This window comes from Pecten maximus, chromosome 3 (assembly GCF_902652985.1).
Source record: "Pecten maximus chromosome 3, xPecMax1.1, whole genome shotgun sequence".
Classification (NCBI taxonomy): Eukaryota; Metazoa; Mollusca; class Bivalvia; order Pectinida; family Pectinidae; genus Pecten; species Pecten maximus.
This window is the reverse complement of record NC_047017.1, coordinates 43,633,033-43,654,503: the sequence shown is the minus strand read 5'-3', so window position 1 is coordinate 43,654,503 and position 21,471 is coordinate 43,633,033. Positions and strand designations below refer to the sequence as shown.

Sequence of the window (21,471 nt, the reverse complement as noted above, 5' to 3'; positions counted from 1 at the left end):
TCATTCTAACCTGGTCAACATTATCAGCATGGGATAACAGTTTGATGGTATGTATATGGTGGCCCTGACTGACCCCCAGGGGCTGAGGGGCGGGGCTAAAAAGGGTCAAATTGACTGAAATTTCAAAAATCTTCTTCTCAATACCTATATAAGATAGAATCAAATACTTTTCATAGAAGGAAGGGTTTCATGGTGTTTTACTTAAATTGTGAATTTCATGACCCTTGGGGTCTCACGTTTGCCCCTGGGGAGGGGGTAAACTTTACTATAGTTTATATAGGGAAATCACATTTTTGACTATTATTTGTTGGATTTGTATTGGAACTCATTCTAACCTGATCAACATTATCAGCATGGGATAACAGTTTGATGGTATGCATATGGTGGCCCTGACTGACCCCCAGGGGCTGATGGGCGGGGCTAAAAAGGGTCAAATTGACTGAAATTTCAAAAATCTTCTTCTCTACTCTCATATTTGGTAGAATCAAAAACTCTCCATAGATGGAAGGGTCTTATGGTGCTTTACCAAAATTGTGAATTTCATGACCGAGGGGGTAAACTTTACAATAGTTTATATAGGGAAATCACATTTTTGACTATTATTTGTTGGATTTGTATTATAACTCATTCTAACCTGGTCAACATTATCAGCATGGGAAAACAGTTTGATGGTATGCATATATTTGCCCTGACTGACCCCCAGGGGCTGATGGGCGGGGCTAAAAAGGGTCAAATTGACTGAAATTTCAAAAATCTTCTCTACTCTCATATTTGGTAGAATCAAAAACTCTCCATAGATGGAAGGGTCTTATGGTGCTTTACCAAAATTGTGAATTTCATGACCGAGGGGGTAAACTTTACAATAGTTTATATAGGGAAATCACATTTTTGACTATTATTTGTTGGATTTGTATTATAACTCATTCTAACCTGGTCAACATTATCAGCATGGGAAAACAGTTTGATGGTATGCATATATTGGCCCTGACTGACCCCCAGGGGCTGATGGGCGGGGCTTAAAAGGGTCAAATTGACTGAAATTTCAAAAATCTTCTCTACTCTCATATTTGGTAGAATAAAAAAATCTCCATAGACGGAAGGGTCTTTTGGTGCTTAATCATTCAAGGTCACATGGGTCAAATAGGCTATAATCTTCAAACGACTTCTTCTCAATAACCAAGAGGCCCAGGGACTTGATATTGGGCCTGTAACATGCTGGGGTGAAGGGCTACACAGTTTGTTCAAATAAATGACCTTGACCTTCATTCAAGGTCACAAGGGTCAAATAGGCTGTAATCTTCGAACGACTTCTTTTCAATAACCAAGAGGCCCAGGGACTTGATATTGGGCCTGTAGCATGCTGGGGTGAAGGGCTACAAAGTTTGTTCAAATAAATGACCTTGACCTTCATTCAAGGTCACATGGGTCAAATAGGCTATAATCTTCAAACGACTTCTTCTCTATAACCAAGAGGCCCAGGGACTTGATATTGGGCCTGTAACATGCTGGGGTGAAGGGCTACAAAGTTTGTTCAAATAAATGACCTTGACCTACATTCAAGGTCACATGGGTCAAATAGGCTATAATCTTCAAACGACTTCTTCTCAATAACCAAGAGGCCCAGGGACTTGATATTAGGCCTGTAGCATGCTGGGGTGAAGGGCTACAAAGTTTGTTCAAATAAATGACCTTGACCTTCATTCAAGGTCACATGGGTCAAATAGGCTATAATCTTCAAACGACTTCTTCTCTATAACCAAGAGGCCCAGGGACTTGATATTGGGCCTGTAACATGCTGGGGTGAAGGGCTACAAATTATGTTCAAATAAATGACCTTGACCTTCATTCAAGGTCGCATGGGTCAAATAGGCTATAATCTTCAAACGACTTCTTCTCAATAACCAAGAGGCCCAGGGACTTGATATTGAGCCTGTAGCATGCTGGGGTGAAGGGCTACAAAGTTTGTTCAAATAAATGACCTTGACCTACATTCAAGGTCACATGGGTCAAATAGGCTATAATCTTCAAACGACTTCTTCTCAATAACCAAGAGGCCCAGGGACTTGATATTGGGCCTGTAGCATGCTGGGGTGAAGGGCTACAAAGTTTGTTCAAATAAATGACCTTGACCTTCATTCAAGGTCGCATGGGTCAAATAGGCTATAATCTTCAAAAGACTTATTCTCAAACACCAAGAGGCTCAGGTTGGGCCTGTCTGTAGCATGCTTGGGTGTAGGGCTACCAAGTTTGTTCAACTGAATGACATTGGCCTACATTCAAGGTCACAGGGGTGAAATATTTTTAAATCTTGCCATAGCCAAGAGTCACCAAGACCTGATATTAGGCCAATAGTATGCTGGAATGAAGGACTAGAATATTTATTGACATGAATAAACCAAGCTTACTCTGATATTTGAATAAATTGGTTATCAGCATCTGTAGAAATGACCTCAATCAACTGCAAATTTGCTGTAGAGCCAGGTGAGCGATACAGGCCCATTGGGCCTCTTGTTTGATTTGTATTGGAACTCATTCTAACCTGGTCAACATTATCAGCAATGGGATAACAGTTTGATGAAATGCACATATTGGCCCTGATTGACCCCCAGGGGCTGAGGGGCGGGGCTAAAAAGGGTCAAATTGACTGAAATTTCAAAAATCTTCTCTACTCTCATATTTGGTAGAATCAAAAAATCTCCATAGACGGAAGGGTCTTTTGGTGCTTAACCAAAATTGTGAATTTCATGACCCTGGGGTCTCGCGTTTGCCCCTGGGGAGGGGGTAAACTTTACAATAGTTTATATAGGGAAATCACATTTTTGATCATTATTTGTTGTTTTTGCATTGGAACTCATTCTAACCTGGTAAACATTATCAGCATGGGATAACAGTTTGATAAAATGCACATGTTGGCCCTGATTGACCCCCAGGGGCTGAGGGGCGGGGCTAAAAAGGGTCAAATTGACTGAAATTTTAAAAATCTTCTCTACTCTCATATTTGGTAGAATCAAAAACTCTCCATAGATGGAAGGGTCTTATGGTGCTTTACCAAAATTGTGAATTTCATGACCCTGGGGTCTCACGTTTGTCCCTGGGGAGGGGGTAAACTTTACAATAGTTTATATAGCGAAATCACATTTTTAGCTCACCTGCCCGAAGGGCAAGTGAGCTTATGCCATGGCGCGGCGTCCGTCGTCCGTCCGTCGTCCGTCCGGCCGTCCGGCCGTCCGTCCGGCGTCAACTTTCCATTCAAGCAACTTCTTCTCAATAACCAAAAGGCCTAGAGACCTAATATTGGGCCTGTAGCATGCTGGGGTGAAGGGCTACCAAGTTTGTTCAAATGAATGACCTTGACCTTCATTCAAGGTCACAGGAGTCAAAAAGGCTAAAATCTTCAAACGACTTCTTCTCAACAACCAACAGTCCCAGGGAGTTGATATTGGGTCTGTAGCATGCTGGGGTAAAGGGCTACCAAGTTTGTTCAAATGAATGACCTTGACTTTCATTCAAGGTCACAGGAGTCAAAAAGGCTAAAAAAAAATTAGACGACTTCTTCTGAATAGCCAAAAGACCCAGGGACTTGATATTGGGTCTGTAGCATGCTGGGGTGAAGGGCTACCAAGTTTGTTCAAATGAATGACCTTGACCTTCATTCAAGGTCACAGGAGTCAAAAAGGCTTAAATCTTTAAACGACTTCTTCTCAATAACCAAGAGTCCCAGGGACTTGATATTGGGTCTGTAGCATGCTGGGGTGAAGGGCTACCAAGTTTGTTCAAATGAATGACCTTGACTTTCATTCAAGGTCACAGGAGTCAAAAAGGCTAAAATCTTTAAACGACTTCTTCTCAATAACCAAGAGTCCCAGGGAGTTGATATTGGGTCTGTAGCATGCTCTGGTGAAGGGCTACCAAGTTTGTTCAAATGAATGACCTTGACTTTCATTCAAGGTCACAGGGGTCAAAAAGGCTAAAATCTTTAAACGACTTCTTCTCAATAACCAAGAGTCCCAGGGAGTTGATATTGGGTCTGTAGCATGCTGGGGTGAAGGGCTACCAAGTTTGTTCAAATGAATGACCTTGACCGTCATTCAAGGTCACAGGAGTCAAAAAGGCTAAAATCTTTAAACGACTTCTTCTCAATAACCAAGAGTCCCAGAGGCCTAATATTTGGCCTGTAGCGACTTTCATTCAAGGTCACAGGGGCCAAAAAGGCTAAAATCTTTAAACGACTTCTTCTCGATAACCAACAGTCCCAGAGACCTAATATTTGGCCTGTAGCATGCTGGGGTAAAGAGCTACCAAGTTTGTTCAAATGAATGACCTTGACTTTCATTCAAGGTCACAGGAGTCAAAAAGGCTAAAATCTTTAAACGACTTCTTCTCAATAACCAAGAGTCCCAGAGACCTAATATTTGGCCTGTAGCATGCTGGCGTGAAGGGCTACCAAGTTTGTTCAAATGAATGACCTTGACTTTCATTCAAGGTCACAGGAGTCAAAAAGGCTAAAATCTTTAAACGACTTCTTCTCAATAACCAAGAGTCCCAGAGAGTTGATATTGGGTCTGTAGCATGCTGGGGTAAAGGGCTACCAAGTTTGTTCAAATGAATGACCTTGACCTTCATTCAAGGTCACAGGAGTCAAAAAGGCTAAAATCTTTAAACAACTTCTTCTCAATAACCAAGAGTCCCAGGGAGTTGATATTGGGTCTGTAGCATGCTGGGGTGAAGGGCTACCAAGTTTGTTCAAATGAATGACCTTGACCTTCATTCAAGGTCACGTCGATCAAGTATGCTTAAATCTTTAAATGACTTTTAGTGAAAAGCCAAAGTGCAGAGAGACATTATATTGGTCCTGTAGCATGCTTTCAAATAACTGCAGGATCCATATATGAAAAGATCACTGCATTGCAGGTGAGCGATTTGGGCCCATTGGGCCCTTGTTGACTATTATTTGTCGGATTTGTATTATAACTCATTCTAACCTGGTCAACATTATCAGCATTGGAAAACAGTTTGATGGTATGCATATATTGGCCCTGACTGACCCCCAGGGGCTGATGGGCGGGGCTTAAAAGGGTCAAATTGACTGAAATTTCAAAAATCTTCTCTACTCTCATATTTCGTAGAATAAAAAAATCTCCATAGATGGAATGGTCTTTTGGTGCTTAACCAAAATTGTGAATTTCATGACCCTGGGGTCTCACGTTTGCCCCTGGGGAGGGGGTAAACTTTACAATAGTTTATATAGGGAAATCACATTTTTGACCATTATTTGTTGTATTTGTATTGGAACTCATTCTAACCTGGTCAACATTATCAGCATGGGATAACAGTTTGATGAAATGCACATGTTGGCCCTGATTGACCCCAGGGGCTGAGGGGCGGGGCTAAAAAAGGGTCAAATTGACTGAAATTTCAAAAATCTTCTTCTCAATACCTATATAACATAGAATCAAATACTTTTCATAGAAGGAAGGGTTTCATGGTGTTTTACTTAAATTGTGAATTTCATGACCCTTGGGGTCTCACGTTTGCCCCTGGGGAGGGGGTAAACTTTACTATAGTTTATATAGGGAAATCACATTTTTGACTATTATTTGTTGGATTTGTATTGGAACTCATTCTAACCTGGTCAACATTATCAGCATCGGATAACAGTTTGATGGTATGCATATGGTGGCCCTGACTGACACCCAGGGGCTGATGGGCGAGGCTAAAAAGGGTCAAATTGACTGAAATTTCAAAAATCTTCTTTTCTACTCTCATATTTGGTAGAATCAAAAACTCTCCATAGATGGAAGGGTCTTATGGTGCTTTACCAAAACACTGAATTTAATGACCCTTGGGTCTCATGTTTGCCCCTTGGGAGTGAGTAAACTTTGCTATAGTTTATATAGGGAATTCATATTTTTGACAATCATTTGTTTTATTTCTATTGGAATTCATTCTAACTTTCTCAAAATTATCAGCATGGGATGACAGCTTAATGATATGCACATGTTGGCCCTGACTGACCCCAAGGACTGATGGGTGGGGCCAAAGAGGGTCAATTACATTAACTGAAATATTTAAAATCTCAGGTGACCGTTAAGGCCCGTTGGGCCTCTTGTAATCTCATAATAACGACTTTTTAGCATCCTTAACAAATTTATATCGTGTATGCTATATATGACAGTTGTTGACGAGCTTTATAGGTAAAGAGGACAACGATTCACGATTGTATATCACGGAAGTACTGAATACAATATAGGTATATAAACCAGTCATTTGATAGCTTGAGAATAGTTTCATTGTTTATGTAATGGATTTAAAGGTAAACGAAATTCTAAACCCAAAATATGAATACCGATTGTGTCGAAATATCAGGAAATTTTCCTTACATACGAATATGTGCTATTTTAGAAAAGTTATTTTGGTTCGGCAAGTTCATTGTTATTTTTTTAACGTTCACTAGACGACAATAAAAAAAATCGTGAATTGTTAATTGATTTATCTCCCTTGACTGTGACATCATTTGTGACAAGTTTCTGCGTCACCCAAAAAGATATAAACATACGTCTTTCAAAACGGTATAGCGTGCTGTCAGCTGCCACTAACTGCAACAACAGCAGTAACCGCGGACAGAAGATAAATTTGTTTGCCCCTTTTCTACATCAATTAAGGAATATTGCTGAGTGCAATGGCGGACACCATTAGGTGGAAACAGGTTACTTAATAAACATGCATAGACATTTTTTCACACATGGACAGTTGTTTACCGACATTAATAGAGAATGAAAAATAGGGTAATGTTGGTAAAAATAAAATTTGTCGTTTTCACTAAAAGTTATTAATACTTTGTCGATGTTCACGAGGCTGCATTGTTTTCGATTCATGAAAGATTTCTTATTTACACGTGTGTTATCCTATACCTATGTATTATGTCAACCTATCGACTTGTTTGGAGAAAGCTGAAGAGAAATATCACAAAACCACATTCATTTCTTTATCTACAATATTCAAAACAGTAGCTGAGGTGACAAGGCTTTTTTGCATGCATTAAGTTGTTACTGCCTATCAATAGGTAGCTTCTGAGCTATTTGAAGGCGCGCTCATGCTTGCGCGCACGTGCTACAGGCATTGCATTTATACACAAAAAGCCTTGTCACCTCAGCTACTGTTTTGGATATTGTAGATATGGATATGAATGTGGTTTTTTAATGTTTCTTGCCCAATAGGGAAAACTGAGGTAAATCATTTAAATCGCTATGGCGTTGGAACAGATTAACTCTCAAAACCACTATCAAAACCAGGCTTGATTTTAGAGCGTGGACCTTTTTAACTTGACGTTGTTGTTGTATATGTAAATGTAAACATTACTTATTATACAACAAGTGCGAAACAAGTTATATCAACTTATATCAACACGCTTGTTTGCCCGGATGGAAGCGCGCGAGATGTTTTATTGTGGGAGGAAATCGGAGTATCGGGGAAAACCCACGTGGGCGGGCAGGTGACCCCATACGCATCATTTTCTCAATAACAACAACACGAACAACAACAGAGGAAAATAATGTAAAAATAAATAAAATAAAACTAATTATTTTTACTTTTAAAAAAAAAAGTAACCAATTTTAAAGTTTTTATTTGGTTTTTATTTAATTTTCGTTACTTTCTAGAATTTATTAAAAGGGAATAAAAAATGAATATTAACAATGGAATATATCGGAAAAAAAATTTCCCTTTTGGGGGGAAAAGGGGTGGGGGGGGGGGGGGGTTTTCAGGGGGGGGGGGGGGGGGGGGGGGGGGGGGGGGGGGGGGGGGGGGGGGGCCCCCCCCTTTTTTTTTTCCCCCCCCCCCCCCAAAAAAAAAAAAAAACGGGAAAATTTTTTCCCCCCCCCAAATTTTTTTAACCAAATTTTGGGGGGGAAAAAACCCAAAAAAAAAATTTTAATTTAACCCTAAAATTTTTTTGAAAAGGTAAAAAAATTTTCCCAACCAATTTGTTTTTTAATCTTTTAAAATTGGGGTTTTTTCCCCCGGAAAAAAAAAAAAATGTTTTTTTTTTTTTCTTAAAAAAACCCCAAAAGGAAATTAAAAAAACCCCCCCCGGGGGGAAAAAAAATAAAACCCCCCCCCCTTTTTTCTTTATTTATCCCCCCCGGGGGGGGGCCCCCGAGTTTTAAAAAAAAAACCTCGGCCCCGGGGCCCTACCCTTTTCCCCCCCCCCTTTCGACTTTCCCCTGGGGGCCCCCCCCCCCCAATTTGGGGGAAAAATTTTTGGGGGGGTTTTTTTTTCTTTTTAAAACCCTTTTATCAGGGGTGGGCCCTTTTTGGGGGCCCTTTTTTTTTTTTGGGGGGTTTTGGGGTTTTACCCCCCCCAAAAAAAAAAGGGGCCTATCCAATTAAAAAATACCCCCCCCCCCCCCCTTTCCCCAAAACCTCCCCTTAAAAATTTTTCAAAAAAATTTTAAGATTTTTTTTAAAAAAATATTTTTTCCAAAATTAAAAAAAATCAAAAAAAATTTTTGCATTTCGAACAAAATTTTTTTTAAAAAAATTTTTAAAAAAATAAAACCCCCCCCCCCCCCCCCCCCCCCCAATTTTTAAAAAAATTTTTCCAACAAAAATTAAACAAGACAACCCCAAAAAAAATTTCCGGAATTCCAAAACCAAAAAAAAAACCCCCAAAAACAAGATTTTTTTTTTTTTTTACAAAACCCTAAAAAATTTGGAAGGAAACCCCCAAAATTTTAATAAAAAAACCAACAGATTTAAAATAAAAAATTTAAAAAAAACCATAAAAAAAAAAAAAAAAAAACCCCAAAACCCAATACATTTTTTTACTTTTAAAAAAATTAAAAAATTTTTTAAATTTTTTTTTTTTAAAAAATTTTTAAAATTTTTTTTTAAAAAAACTTTAAAAAACCCCCCCCCCCCTTTTTTTTTTCCCCATTTAAAAAAAATAACCAACCCAAAAAAAAATTAAAAGAAAAAAAAAAGAAAAAAAAAAACAAAAAAAAAAAAAAAAACCAAAAAAAAAAAAAAAAAACCCCCCAACAACCCTTTTAAACCCCTTTATCATGAACCCCAAAAAACCCCCCAAACAAAATTTAAAAAAAAAAAAATTAAAATCCAAAAAAACAAACTAATTAAAAAAATTTTGCCAACAAAACCAACCACCGGGGGTTTTAAAAAAAACTGGGGGGGGAAAAAAATTTTTTTTTTAACAAAAAAAAACAAAACAATAAAAAAAGGAAGAGATTTAAAAAAAAAAAAAAAAACAAAAAAGTAAAAACCCGGGGAAAAAAAAAAAAAAAAAAAAAGAAAAAAAAAAAAAAAAAAGGAAAAAAGGAAAAAAAAAAAAAAAAAAAAAAAACAGAAAAACAAAAAAACCCCCCAAAAAAAAAAAAAAAGTTTTTTTCCAAAAGGGAAAAAAACAAAAAACCACAAACCCATACCCCAACAAAAACCCCCCACCCTTTTTTTGGGGGAAATTTTTAAAAAAATTTAAAAAAACTGGGGAATATTTAAAAACCTTTTTCGAGGGGGTCCGGGGAAACCCCTGGGCTTTTTTTAGGTTTTTTCATGGTTTAAAGGGGGGGACTTTTTTTTGGCCCTAAGACCCCCCCAAAGGATTTTATGATTGGTTGGGGGGCCCCGCTTTTCGATGAGTTTTAATTTCCACAGTGGTTTTTTTTTTTGGCCCTTTTTTCCCGGGTTTTGTTATTGGTTGGATAGTTTACCAAGGTTTATTTTTTATTGAGTTTTTTAAACGATTTTTTTTTGGCATTAAATTTCCCCCTTTTTCTTTTTAAATTTCAATAACCAAAAAGGGGGTTCTTTTTTTTTTGGGAAGGGACCAAAAAAAAAAAAATTAGTGACCACTTTCATTATATAAAGGGAAAATCAAATCTCTTCAAGATTCGAACTTCATTCGATTACACTCTTACCTGTACTCACTGACGTAACCACTGACCCCGCTCATATTATTCATTAATGTTAAAACGATCTCGTGCATTATTTTAAGATACTGCATACATGTCTATGCATACCTATTTCCCCCTCATGAACATCGACTCGTCTGCCAAACAAATGCCAACATATGTCACTCCGGTGGGATTATAATAGTTTGATACTGGGTGGACAGTTTTATACATTTTTTTATGTTGTAGCTTACCAGTCGAAATATTGGAGTCAAACTGCAGCAATATACCGGTAAACTGTTCTGCAGGTCACTTTTGCAATACAAATATATATATAACTATTGTAATTTACAAGCCCTTGGTCGTTTATGTTACAATTAAAGTGTTGAGAACATACAACGCATATAATAATTATCTGTTTCTGTTTTTTCACCGTGACGTGCACATTTAATGGTTTCAAATGCAATGAACCATTCTCGCCAAAATGTTTACACAGAAATATTTCAAATAACCCACTATAACTGTCAGACTATTTGAATTGTTATTTTCAAGGTGAATGGTAATTCAATACAGACGCGAACAAGATATCTGATACCGTCAACATTATCATAGGTGGTTGAAGTACAGTGTACAATAAATCACCCTACCATTCTTTACCGATATTATTGAAACTTGCTCATCAGTTACATAATCATAACAACTGCAGTGCAGTGAGTATTACCAGCACGCTGTGTATCTGTTATTGAGTTGGTCAGTGAATGTTACCAGCACGCTGTGTATCTGTTATTGAGTTGGTCAGTGAGTGTTACCAGCACGCTGTGTATCTGTTATTGAGTTGGTCAGTGAATGTTACCAGCACGCTGCGTATCTGTTATTGAGTTGGTCAGTGAGTGTTACCAGCACGCTGTGTATCTGTTATTGAGTTGGTCAGTGAATGTTACCAGCACGCTGTGTATCTGTTATTGAGTTGGTCAGTGAGTGTTACCAGCACGCTGTGTATCTGTTATTGAGTTGGTCAGTGAGTGTTACCAGCACGCTGTGTATCTGTTATTGAGTTGGTCAGTGAGTGTTACCAGCACGCTGTGTATCTGTTATTGAGTTGGTCAGTGAATGTTACCAGCACGCTGTGTATCTGTTATTGAGTTGGTCAGTGAGTATTACCAGCACGCTGTGTATCTGTTATTGAGTTGGTCAGTGAATGTTACCAGCACGCTGTGTATCTGTTATTGAGTTGGTCAGTGAATGTTACCAGAACGCTGTGTATCTGTTATTGAGTTGGTCAGTGAATGTTACCAGCACGCTGTGTATCTGTTATTGAGTTGGTCAGTGAATGTTACCAGCACGCTGTGTATCTGTTATTGAGTTGGTCAGTGAGTATTACCAGCACGCTGTGTATCTGTTATTGAGTTGGTCAGTGAATGTTACCAGAACGCTGTGTATCTGTTATTGAGTTGGTCAGTGAATGTTACCAGCACGCTGTGTATCTGTTATTGAGTTGGTCAGTGAATGTTACCAGCACGCTGTGTATCTGTTATTGAGTTGGTCAGTGAGTGTTACCAGCACGCTGTGTATCTGTTATTGAGTTGGTCAGTGAGTGTTACCAGCACGCTGTGTATCTGTTATCGAGTTGGTCAGTGAATGTTACCAGCACGCTGTGTATCTGTTATCGAGTTGGTCAGTGAATGTTACCAGCACGCTGTGTATCTGTTATCGAGTTGGTCAGTGAATGTTACCAGCACGCTGTGTATCTGTTATCGAGTTGGTCAGTGAATGTTACCAGCACGCTGTGTATCTGTTATTGAGTTGGTCAGTGAATGTTACCAGAACGCTGTGTATCTGTTATTGAGTTGGTCAGTGAATGTTACCAGCACGCTGTGTATCTGTTATTGAGTTGGTCAGTGAGTATTACCAGCACGCTGTGTATCTGTTATTGAGTTGGTCAGTGAGTGTTACCAGCACGCTGTGTATCTGTTATTGAGTTGGTCAGTGAATGTTACCAGCACGCTGTGTATCTGTTATTGAGTTGGTCAGTGAATGTTACCAGCACGCTGTGTATCTGTTATTGAGTTGGTCAGTGAATGTTACCAGCACGCTGTGTATCTGTTATTGAGTTGGTCAGTGAATGTTACCAGCACGCTGTGTATCTGTTATTGAGTTGGTCAGTGAGTATTACCAGCACGCTGTGTATCTGTTATTGAGTTGGTCAGTGAATGTTACCAGCACGCTGCGTATCTGTTATTGAGTTGGTCAGTGAATGTTACCAGCACGCTGCGTATCTGTTATTGAGTTGGTCAGTGAATGTTACCAGCACGCTGCGTATCTGTTATTGAGTTGGTCAGTGAGTGTTACCAGCACGCTGCGTATCTGTTATTGAGTTGGTCAGTGAATGTTACCAGCACGCTGTGTATCTGTTATTGAGTTGGTCAGTGAATGTTACCAGCACGCTGTGTATCTGTTATTGAGTTGGTCAGTGAGTGTTACCAGCACGCTGTGTATCTGTTATTGAGTTGGTCAGTGAATGTTACCAGCACGCTGGGTATCTGTTATTGAGTTGGTCAGTGAGTGTTACCAGCACGCTGGGTATCTGTTATTGAGTTGGTCAGTGAGTGTTACCAGCACGCTGTGTATCTGTTATTGAGTTGGTCAGTGAGTGTTACCAGCACGCTGTGTATCTGTTATTGAGTTGGTCAGTGAGTGTTACCAGCACGCTGTGTATCTGTTATTGAGTTGGTCAGTGAGTGTTACCAGCACGCTGTGTATCTGTTATTGAGTTGGTCAGTGAGTGTTACCAGCACGCTGTGTATCTGTTATTGAGTTGGTCAGTGAGTGTTACCAGCACGCTGTGTATCTGTTATTGAGTTGGTCAGTGAGTGTTACCAGCACGCTGTGTATCTGTTATTGAGTTGGTCAGTGAATGTTACCAGCACGCTGCGTATCTGTTATTGAGTTGGTCAGTGAGTGTTACCAGCACGCTGCGTATCTGTTATTGAGTTGGTCAGTGAGTGTTACCAGCACGCTGCGTATCTGTTATTGAGTTGGTCAGTGAGTGTTACCAGCACGCTGCGTATCTGTTATTGAGTTGGTCAGTGAGTGTTACCAGCACGCTGCGTATCTGTTATTGAGTTGGTCAGTGAATGTTACCAGCACGCTGCGTATCTGTTATTGAGTTGGTCAGTGAATGTTACCAGCACGCTGCGTATCTGTTATTGAGTTGGTCAGTGAATGTTACCAGCACGCTGCGTATCTGTTATTGAGTTGGTCAGTGAATGTTACCAGCACACTGCGTATCTGTTATTGAGTTGGTCAGTGAATGTTACCAGCACGCTGCGTATCTGTTATTGAGTTGGTCAGTGAAAAACAAGAGACATGCCGTATATCTTTCCGGAACTAAAAACAACCCTGGTTTATTATTAGATAAGTTAAAGTCATTAGAGTTACCTCCCATGAAATATAAGGTCTCGCACAACTTATTATTTTACAATATGTTATTACCAATGAAATATGATGTTATTTAGGTTAAATGGCATAAAAGAGAGCACAATAGTATTTGAAAGACAGTATCCCTGATACGTACAGTGGACATGGAAATCCCACCCCTCTTTGGGATTTCCCGTCTTTTACTTTACCTTGAATCCTACAGTGTATACGTCATTCTATTTTTAGAAAGTACGTATATACCCATTTCTTGTTATTATTTACTCAGAAATGCAGCTACAAGCCTTTAAGAAACACATTTTCTTCAGAGTTCAAGTGAAACAGCAGCTGAATTAGTTGTGCGTGACCTTTAAACCGAAAGTACGCCGGTAAGTTGATGTTGTCATGTATATACATGTTGGTCAGTGAGTGTTACCAGCACGCTGCGTATCTGTTATTGAGTTGGTCAGTGAGTGTTACCAGCACGCTGTGTATCTGTTATCGAGTTGGTCAGTGAATGTTACCAGCACGCTGTGTATCTGTTATCGAGTTGGTCAGTGAATGTTACCAGCACGCTGTGTATCTGTTATTGAGTTGGTCAGTGAGTATTACCAGCACGCTGTGTATCTGTTATTGAGTTGGTCAGTGAATGTTACCAGAACGCTGTGTATCTGTTATTGAGTTGGTCAGTGAATGTTACCAGCACGCTGTGTATCTGTTATTGAGTTGGTCAGTGAGTATTACCAGCACGCTGTGTATCTGTTATTGAGTTGGTCAGTGAGTGTTACCAGCACGCTGTGTATCTGTTATTGAGTTGGTCAGTGAATGTTACCAGCACGCTGTGTATCTGTTATTGAGTTGGTCAGTGAATGTTACCAGCACGCTGTGTATCTGTTATTGAGTTGGTCAGTGAATGTTACCAGCACGCTGTGTATCTGTTATTGAGTTGGTCAGTGAATGTTACCAGCACGCTGTGTATCTGTTATTGAGTTGGTCAGTGAGTATTACCAGCACGCTGTGTATCTGTTATTGAGTTGGTCAGTGAATGTTACCAGCACGCTGCGTATCTGTTATTGAGTTGGTCAGTGAATGTTACCAGCACGCTGCGTATCTGTTATTGAGTTGGTCAGTGAATGTTACCAGCACGCTGCGTATCTGTTATTGAGTTGGTCAGTGAGTGTTACCAGCACGCTGCGTATCTGTTATTGAGTTGGTCAGTGAATGTTACCAGCACGCTGTGTATCTGTTATTGAGTTGGTCAGTGAATGTTACCAGCACGCTGTGTATCTGTTATTGAGTTGGTCAGTGAATGTTACCAGCACGCTGGGTATCTGTTATTGAGTTGGTCAGTGAGTGTTACCAGCACGCTGGGTATCTGTTATTGAGTTGGTCAGTGAATGTTACCAGCACGCTGTGTATCTGTTATTGAGTTGGTCAGTGAGTGTTACCAGCACGCTGTGTATCTGTTATTGAGTTGGTCAGTGAATGTTACCAGCACGCTGTGTATCTGTTATTGAGTTGGTCAGTGAGTGTTACCAGCACGCTGTGTATCTGTTATTGAGTTGGTCAGTGAGTGTTACCAGCACGCTGTGTATCTGTTATTGAGTTGGTCAGTGAGTGTTACCAGCACGCTGCGTATCTGTTATTGAGTTGGTCAGTGAATGTTACCAGCACGCTGCGTATCTGTTATTGAGTTGGTCAGTGAATGTTACCAGCACGCTGTGTATCTGTTATTGAGTTGGTCAGTGAATGTTACCAGCACGCTGTGTATCTGTTATTGAGTTGGTCAGTGAATGTTACCAGCACGCTGCGTATCTGTTATTGAGTTGGTCAGTGAAAAACAAGAGACATGCCGTATATCTTTCCGGAACTAAAAACAACCCTGGTTTATTATTAGATAAGTTAAAGTCATTAGAGTTACCTCCCATGAAATATAAGGTCTCGCACAACTTATTATTTTACAATATGTTATTACCAATGAAATATGATGTTATTTAGGTTAAATGGCATAAAAGAGAGCACAATAGTATTTGAAAGACAGTATCCCTGATACGTACAGTGGACATGGAAATCCCACCCCTCTTTGGGATTTCCCGTCTTTTACTTTACCTTGAATCCTACAGTGTATACGTCATTCTATTTTTAGAAAGTACGTATATACCCATTTCTTGTTATTATTTACTCAGAAATGCAGCTACAAGCCTTTAAGAAACACATTTTCTTCAGAGTTCAAGTGAAACAGCAGCTGAATTAGTTGTGCGTGACCTTTAAACCGAAAGTACGCCGGTAAGTTGATGTTGTCATGTATATACATGTTGGTCAGTGAGTGTTACCAGCACGCTGCGTATCTGTTATTGAGTTGGTCAGTGAGTGTTACCAGCACGCTGCGTATCTGTTATTGAGTTGGTCAGTGAGTGTTACCAGCACGCTGCGTATCTGTTATTGAGTTGGTCAGTGAATGTTACCAGCACGCTGCGTATCTGTTATTGAGTTGGTCAGTGAATGTTACCAGCACGCTGTGTATCTGTTATTGAGTTGGTCAGTGAATGTTACCAGCACGCTGCGTATCTGTTATTGAGTTGGTCAGTGAATGTTCCCCCTAGCCGGAAGCTAGAAGGCGACCATACAACTATTTACAATTAAAACCCGGCCTGCTACACTTGTATCACAAACCGTTTGGTGATTACTTAACACTACATAATTTGTGTCACTATTGTAACGTCCGCTCTCCATAAACGCGGGACGTGAAATTTCTTTTGGGATGGTTGTGGTGCGGTAAACATAATTCAACACAGGATATAACGTTTCCTGATATTTATTAATCCACATGAAATTCCCCAATTTACAATTTAATCCTATGACGTTTCATCCATCTTCCACACTATCGCCGGCGCATTCAAACTTAACAGTTCACACACATTTAAACAAATCTAAGGCTACATATTTACATCCGAACGGCACTCAGGTCCGTTTAGTCTGAAAACTACTGGAGAACTGCGTACGCAAAACGCCCAAGTCTGTTTATATCCCCTTAAGGTTAATTAATATGTATAAATTGAAGATGTTGTCAATTGACCAATCCTGACCTTTACCCCGAAATATGGGCGTCTCTAAACCCTTATAACGTCATTTCTAATTACAGCCCTAGGCACTGATCCATGACCACTGGTCCCACGGACAGTGTGCTACCTAATAACGAGCTACCGTTTGGTTTTGACATAGACTTCGAGAGAGGGTGTAAACATGAAAACGGGTTAATTAACTACTAATCTAAGGGAAGCAAATCGAATAGATTTGGCTGACTATAGCGTGTACATGTACACAGGCTTTCTATACTATAGGTAACTTTGAACACACCAAACATATTTACTTAGCTAATATCCCTAATGACAACTTTTACAACCAATCTATTTCCTAATTCAGTACACCATGACACTCGCAACATATGCGAGATATTAGTGTACATTAGCAACAAAGATGTACGCTTGTATAGAATGTATCGGTGTATAGTTCGATTATAACTGCTACAGTATATATACTGACTATAATTTGCTGCGATAAGGCTGTATCTGAGTACAAAACAACAACAACAAAATATTGATGTTTTTAGTACAATAAAATCTGATAGATAGTGCTGGAATGATTCACACCGGGGTGTGTTGCTACACTAGAACATGTGCCCAATTAACACCCGACCGAGTTGTTAACTAAAGGCCGGGTATCGCACGTAAACTACAGTACATGTATACCTAAAAGTGTTTATATGTAACGCACCTATCCTGGTTTACCAGGATAGTTTAGCACAGTGACAATGACATGTCTACTCTTGTATGATACGTATAACCTAGTCCTATAAGACTTCGAATATTATCGGATATTTATTTATTTATTAAATGATCATGATATGAGCCTTCGAAGTCTATAGGACTAACGTATAACCCACATCATGTAAGACTTGACATTACACTTATATACAGGGGTTTCTTGGCCTGACCTGCTCTTATATTGGTTATGTCCCGAATTTTGCTCCATTTGTCTGGTGGTCTGTCTCATTGATCTCGAACAAAGGACTATACTATCACCTTAGAAAATATCCTACACTCGAGATCTACCAGTCTCGACTTTTGTTCTGGTTTAATTTACTTAAGTATCCTGCTACAATTAATCCTCAACCTGATGAACTTCATAGCAAAAGTTCCAATTTCTTATTTTTTACGACCACTTGGCATTAAAAACAATTTTACATTATACTGTCCATATTATTTTATACATTTTTCTTCTAAAAGTATTTAGATGTCCACCAACCAATCAATTTATAAATGTTGTGAATATTACATTTTTACATTTGGTAAATGCTTGCTATTTTGTACCTTGTATATTTTGTTGTTGCAATACTTGTGAGCAACAAGCTAAAGCTTACAGTTAATAAACATTATATCCTTTATGCATGCTGTCTCGAGTACAGTACATAACTACTATGGTTTATCACCAATAATACAATTATATTCTTGTTTATCATAGAAAATACAATTACTCTTTCTTCAACAGAAAATCAACCCTTATTCGAGGACAGACATCGAGGAAGCTGAAAAATGAGTACCAGGAATTATGGTGAAGAACAATTGTACAATTTGTCAGATTTGCGACAAGCACAAGTGGATACACATTGGGAACCGACAGTTATCGATGATAGTGATTCGGACGAAGAGGAAACTGAATCAACTATGACACAATCTACGAATTCTATGCCTCTCTACGTGAAGATCGGATTGTCCGTTATCGGCGGTGCAGCAGCAGTTGTGGCCACACCAGTTGTATTAGGTTTTTCAACCGCAGGGATAGTGACAGGTAAGTTAAAACATCAATAATGTTTATTGTTACCACGTTAAATTATGAAATAGGTAGCCGTTATGTTGGGAGTTCAACAATTTATACGCTTACTCGATTCGTATGAATTATTTTAATTATCGTAAGTGATATTGTATCTTAATTACAAAATAAATCCTGTTTTTTTAAATAGAGGACAGAAAAAGGGGCATAACAGAAGTGAACCGATCACAAATTTTCGGTAAAGCCATAAAACATTATAACTGAAAGAAAAGTCTGAGCATAGGCCACAAAAATTACAAGACTTTGACGTAGATTATGGTAATAATGACTCGCTGTTGTTGACGTGAGTTTTGGTAATAGTGCTTGATTGATGTTGACATAGAATTTGGTAAAAGTGCTTGACTGATAATGACGTTGGCTCTTGTAATGGTGCTTGACTGATGTCCACGTTGGTTCTTGTAATAGTGCTTGACTGATGTTGACGTTGGATCTCGTAATAGTGCTTGACTGATGTTGACGTTGGATCTTGTAATAGTGCATGCATGACTGATGTTGACGTTGGTTCTTGTAATAGTGCTTGACTGATGTTGACATTGGTTCTGGTAATAGTGCTTGACTGATGTTGACGTTGGTTCTTGTAATGGTGCTTGACTGATGTTGACATTGGTTCTTGTAATGGTGCTTGACTGATGTTGACATTGGTTTCGGTAATAACGATAAATTGTTTTATTTCCAGGATCTTTGGCAGCGATGGCTATGTCTGTTGCCGCTGTTGCTAATGGAGGCGGTGTAGCTGCGGGGTCGGTTGTGGCAGTCTGCCAGTCTGTTGGGGCAGCGGGTCTCGGACTCACTGGAGTTGCCACCGTGGGGACAACTGCGGCTGGGGTCACTTATGGAGGGGTCACTGCGGTGGAGAAACTTACCAAACAAGACTAGTCATGCTTAACAGCCAATGCCGAATTCGGTTGCTTGAAGCGGTAAAAGGACGTAGCAAATTTTTTTGTGCCAATTATGAAAAACTAAGGTATTGATTCTTAAATTATATTATCATATGGGCATATATTCGATCAATTAACATATTTTTTGTTGTTCTATTGTCATAATTTATACGTTTAACATATTGAGGCTTTGAAAGTGTACTTGTGATCTAGCCTTCGCATATAAGAAAAAGAGACGTGTATAATCACATTACTTTGACATGACATTGAGATATTTGAATGGTGCATATTCGGAACTATATCAGTTTGGTATGCATCTTTCTACAACACTAAGTGTTGAGCACTTCAATATTGTTTTATTGTGGTTTAGTATTAAAACATTCGGTATCAAAAGTCAAACTATTGTAATTTATTGTCAGAATCCTTTAATTTATATTAAATATTGTTTTGTTGATCCAGGAATACACATTTTTGTGTTATTTATAAATGGTCACAGAGACAATTGATGTGGGTTTGACCCAACCAGAAATCGGTATGAAAGCGTCCTGGACTGGCCCACCATCAATGAACAATGTTCCATATGTGATCCTGATGTTGCGTAAAATGATTCCTTCTAAGAATCTGATATATTCTTACTCTTGCTATTATTACTGTATATCTGGCGATATATTTCGGTATATTAATATCCGCAGTTGTTTATGTAATGGATTTAAAGGTAAACGAAATTCAAAACCCAAAATATGAATACCGATTGTGTCGAAATATCATGAAATTTTCCTTACATACGAATATGTTCTATTTTAGAAAAGTTATTTTGGTTAGGCAAGTTCATTGTTATTTTTTTAACGTTCACTAGACGACAATAAAAAAAATCGCGAATTGTTAAACGATTTATCTCCCTTGACTGTGACGTCATTTGTGACACGTTTCTGCGTCACCCAAAAAAATATAAACATACGTCTTTCAAAACGGTATAGCGTGCTGTCAGCTGCCACTAACTGCAACAACAGCAGTAACCGCGGACAGAAGATAAATTTGTTTGCCCCCCCCCCCCCCCCCCCCAGGAATTTATGGTAACGTAACTTAGAAAGCCATCTTTTCCGTAAGTGATCATAACATATTGTGCGAGAGAAATTACTCAGTTACTCAGTTTTACTTACAATGTACATGTATGATCGTATACCTTATGTATGCCTTATAGAAACGATGATGTCTCGAGATAAATAATTTCTACATCAATTAAGGGATATTGCTGAGTGCAATGGCGGACACCATCAGGTGAAAACAGGTTACTTAATAAACATGCATAGAAATGTTTTCACGCAAGGACAGTTGTTTACCGACATTAATAGAGAATGAAAAATAGGGTAATGTTGGTAAAAATAAAATTTGTCGTTTTCACTAAAAGTTATTAATACTTTGTTGATGTTCACGAGGCTGCATTGTTTTCGATTCATGAAAGATTTCTTATTTACACGTGTGTTATCCTATACCTATGTATTATGTCAACCTATCGACTTGATTGGAGAAAGCTGACGAGAAATATCACAAAACCACATTCATTTCTGTATCTACAATATTCAAAACAGTAGCTGAGGTGACCAGGCTTTTTTGCATGCATTAAGTTGTTACTGCCTATCAATAGGTAGCTTCTGAGCTATTTGAAGGCGCGCTCATGCTTGCGCGCACGTGCTACAGGCATTGCATTTATACACAAAAAGCCTTGTGACCTCAGCTTCTGTTTTGGATATTGTAGACATGGAGATGAAGGTGTGTTTTTTTAATGTTTCTAGCCCAATAGGGAAAACTGAGGTAAATCATTTAAATCGCTATGGCGTTGGAACAGATTAACTCTCAAAACCACTATCAAAATCAGGCTTGATTCTAGAGCGTGGACCTTTTTAACTTGACGTTGTTGTTGTATATGTAAATGTAAACATTACTTATTATACAACAATTGCGAAACAAGTTATATCAACTTATATCAACACGCTTGTTTGTCCGGATGGAAGCGCGCGAGATGTTTTATTGTGGGAGGAAATCGGAGTATCGGGGAAAACTCACGTGGGCGGGCAGGTGACCCCATACCTTTTCACGTCCGATTGGGGAATGAAACCCCGGACGCCTAGGTGAAAGGCAAGTGTGTTACCACTGCCTACCGACCACCCTAACCCGTTGTTTTTATCTCACTCTATGGCCAAATGCATGCGTTCACTGGGTATTGAGACATTATATCTAAAATGAATGATATGACCTTTAAGACCTAATCATATGAGTCAATATTTGTAAAGAATGTATTGCGCAATTTCCAAAGAAGAGATAAATGATTTTTTATCATGATAGCAATAATTTATTTATTTTTTTTCTATTTAAATTGTGTTATA

The 21,471-nt window shown here is 39.0% G+C and overlaps 1 protein-coding gene across 4 annotated transcripts in view; it reads left to right on the top strand.

The window, feature by feature from the left end:
* LOC117324298 (interferon alpha-inducible protein 27-like protein 2A) overlaps positions 1–20,139 on the top strand; it is a 64,133-nt gene extending 43,994 nt beyond the window's left edge. The window contains exons 1-3 of one of the 4 annotated variants that reach the window (XM_033880083.1): positions 13,280–13,708; positions 17,868–18,167; positions 18,886–20,139. In XM_033880083.1, coding sequence (XP_033735974.1) covers positions 17,912–18,167; positions 18,886–19,085 — 456 coding nt within the window. In that variant the 5' untranslated portion in view covers positions 13,280–13,708; positions 17,868–17,911 and the 3' untranslated portion in view covers positions 19,086–20,139. Of the gene's footprint in view, positions 1–13,279; positions 13,709–15,175; positions 15,606–15,999; positions 18,168–18,885 lie in introns of those variants that run through there. The other 3 variants (XM_033880082.1, XM_033880085.1, XM_033880081.1) reach the window with 3 other exon arrangements.
* The last annotated feature ends 1,332 nt before the right edge of the window (positions 20,140–21,471 follow it).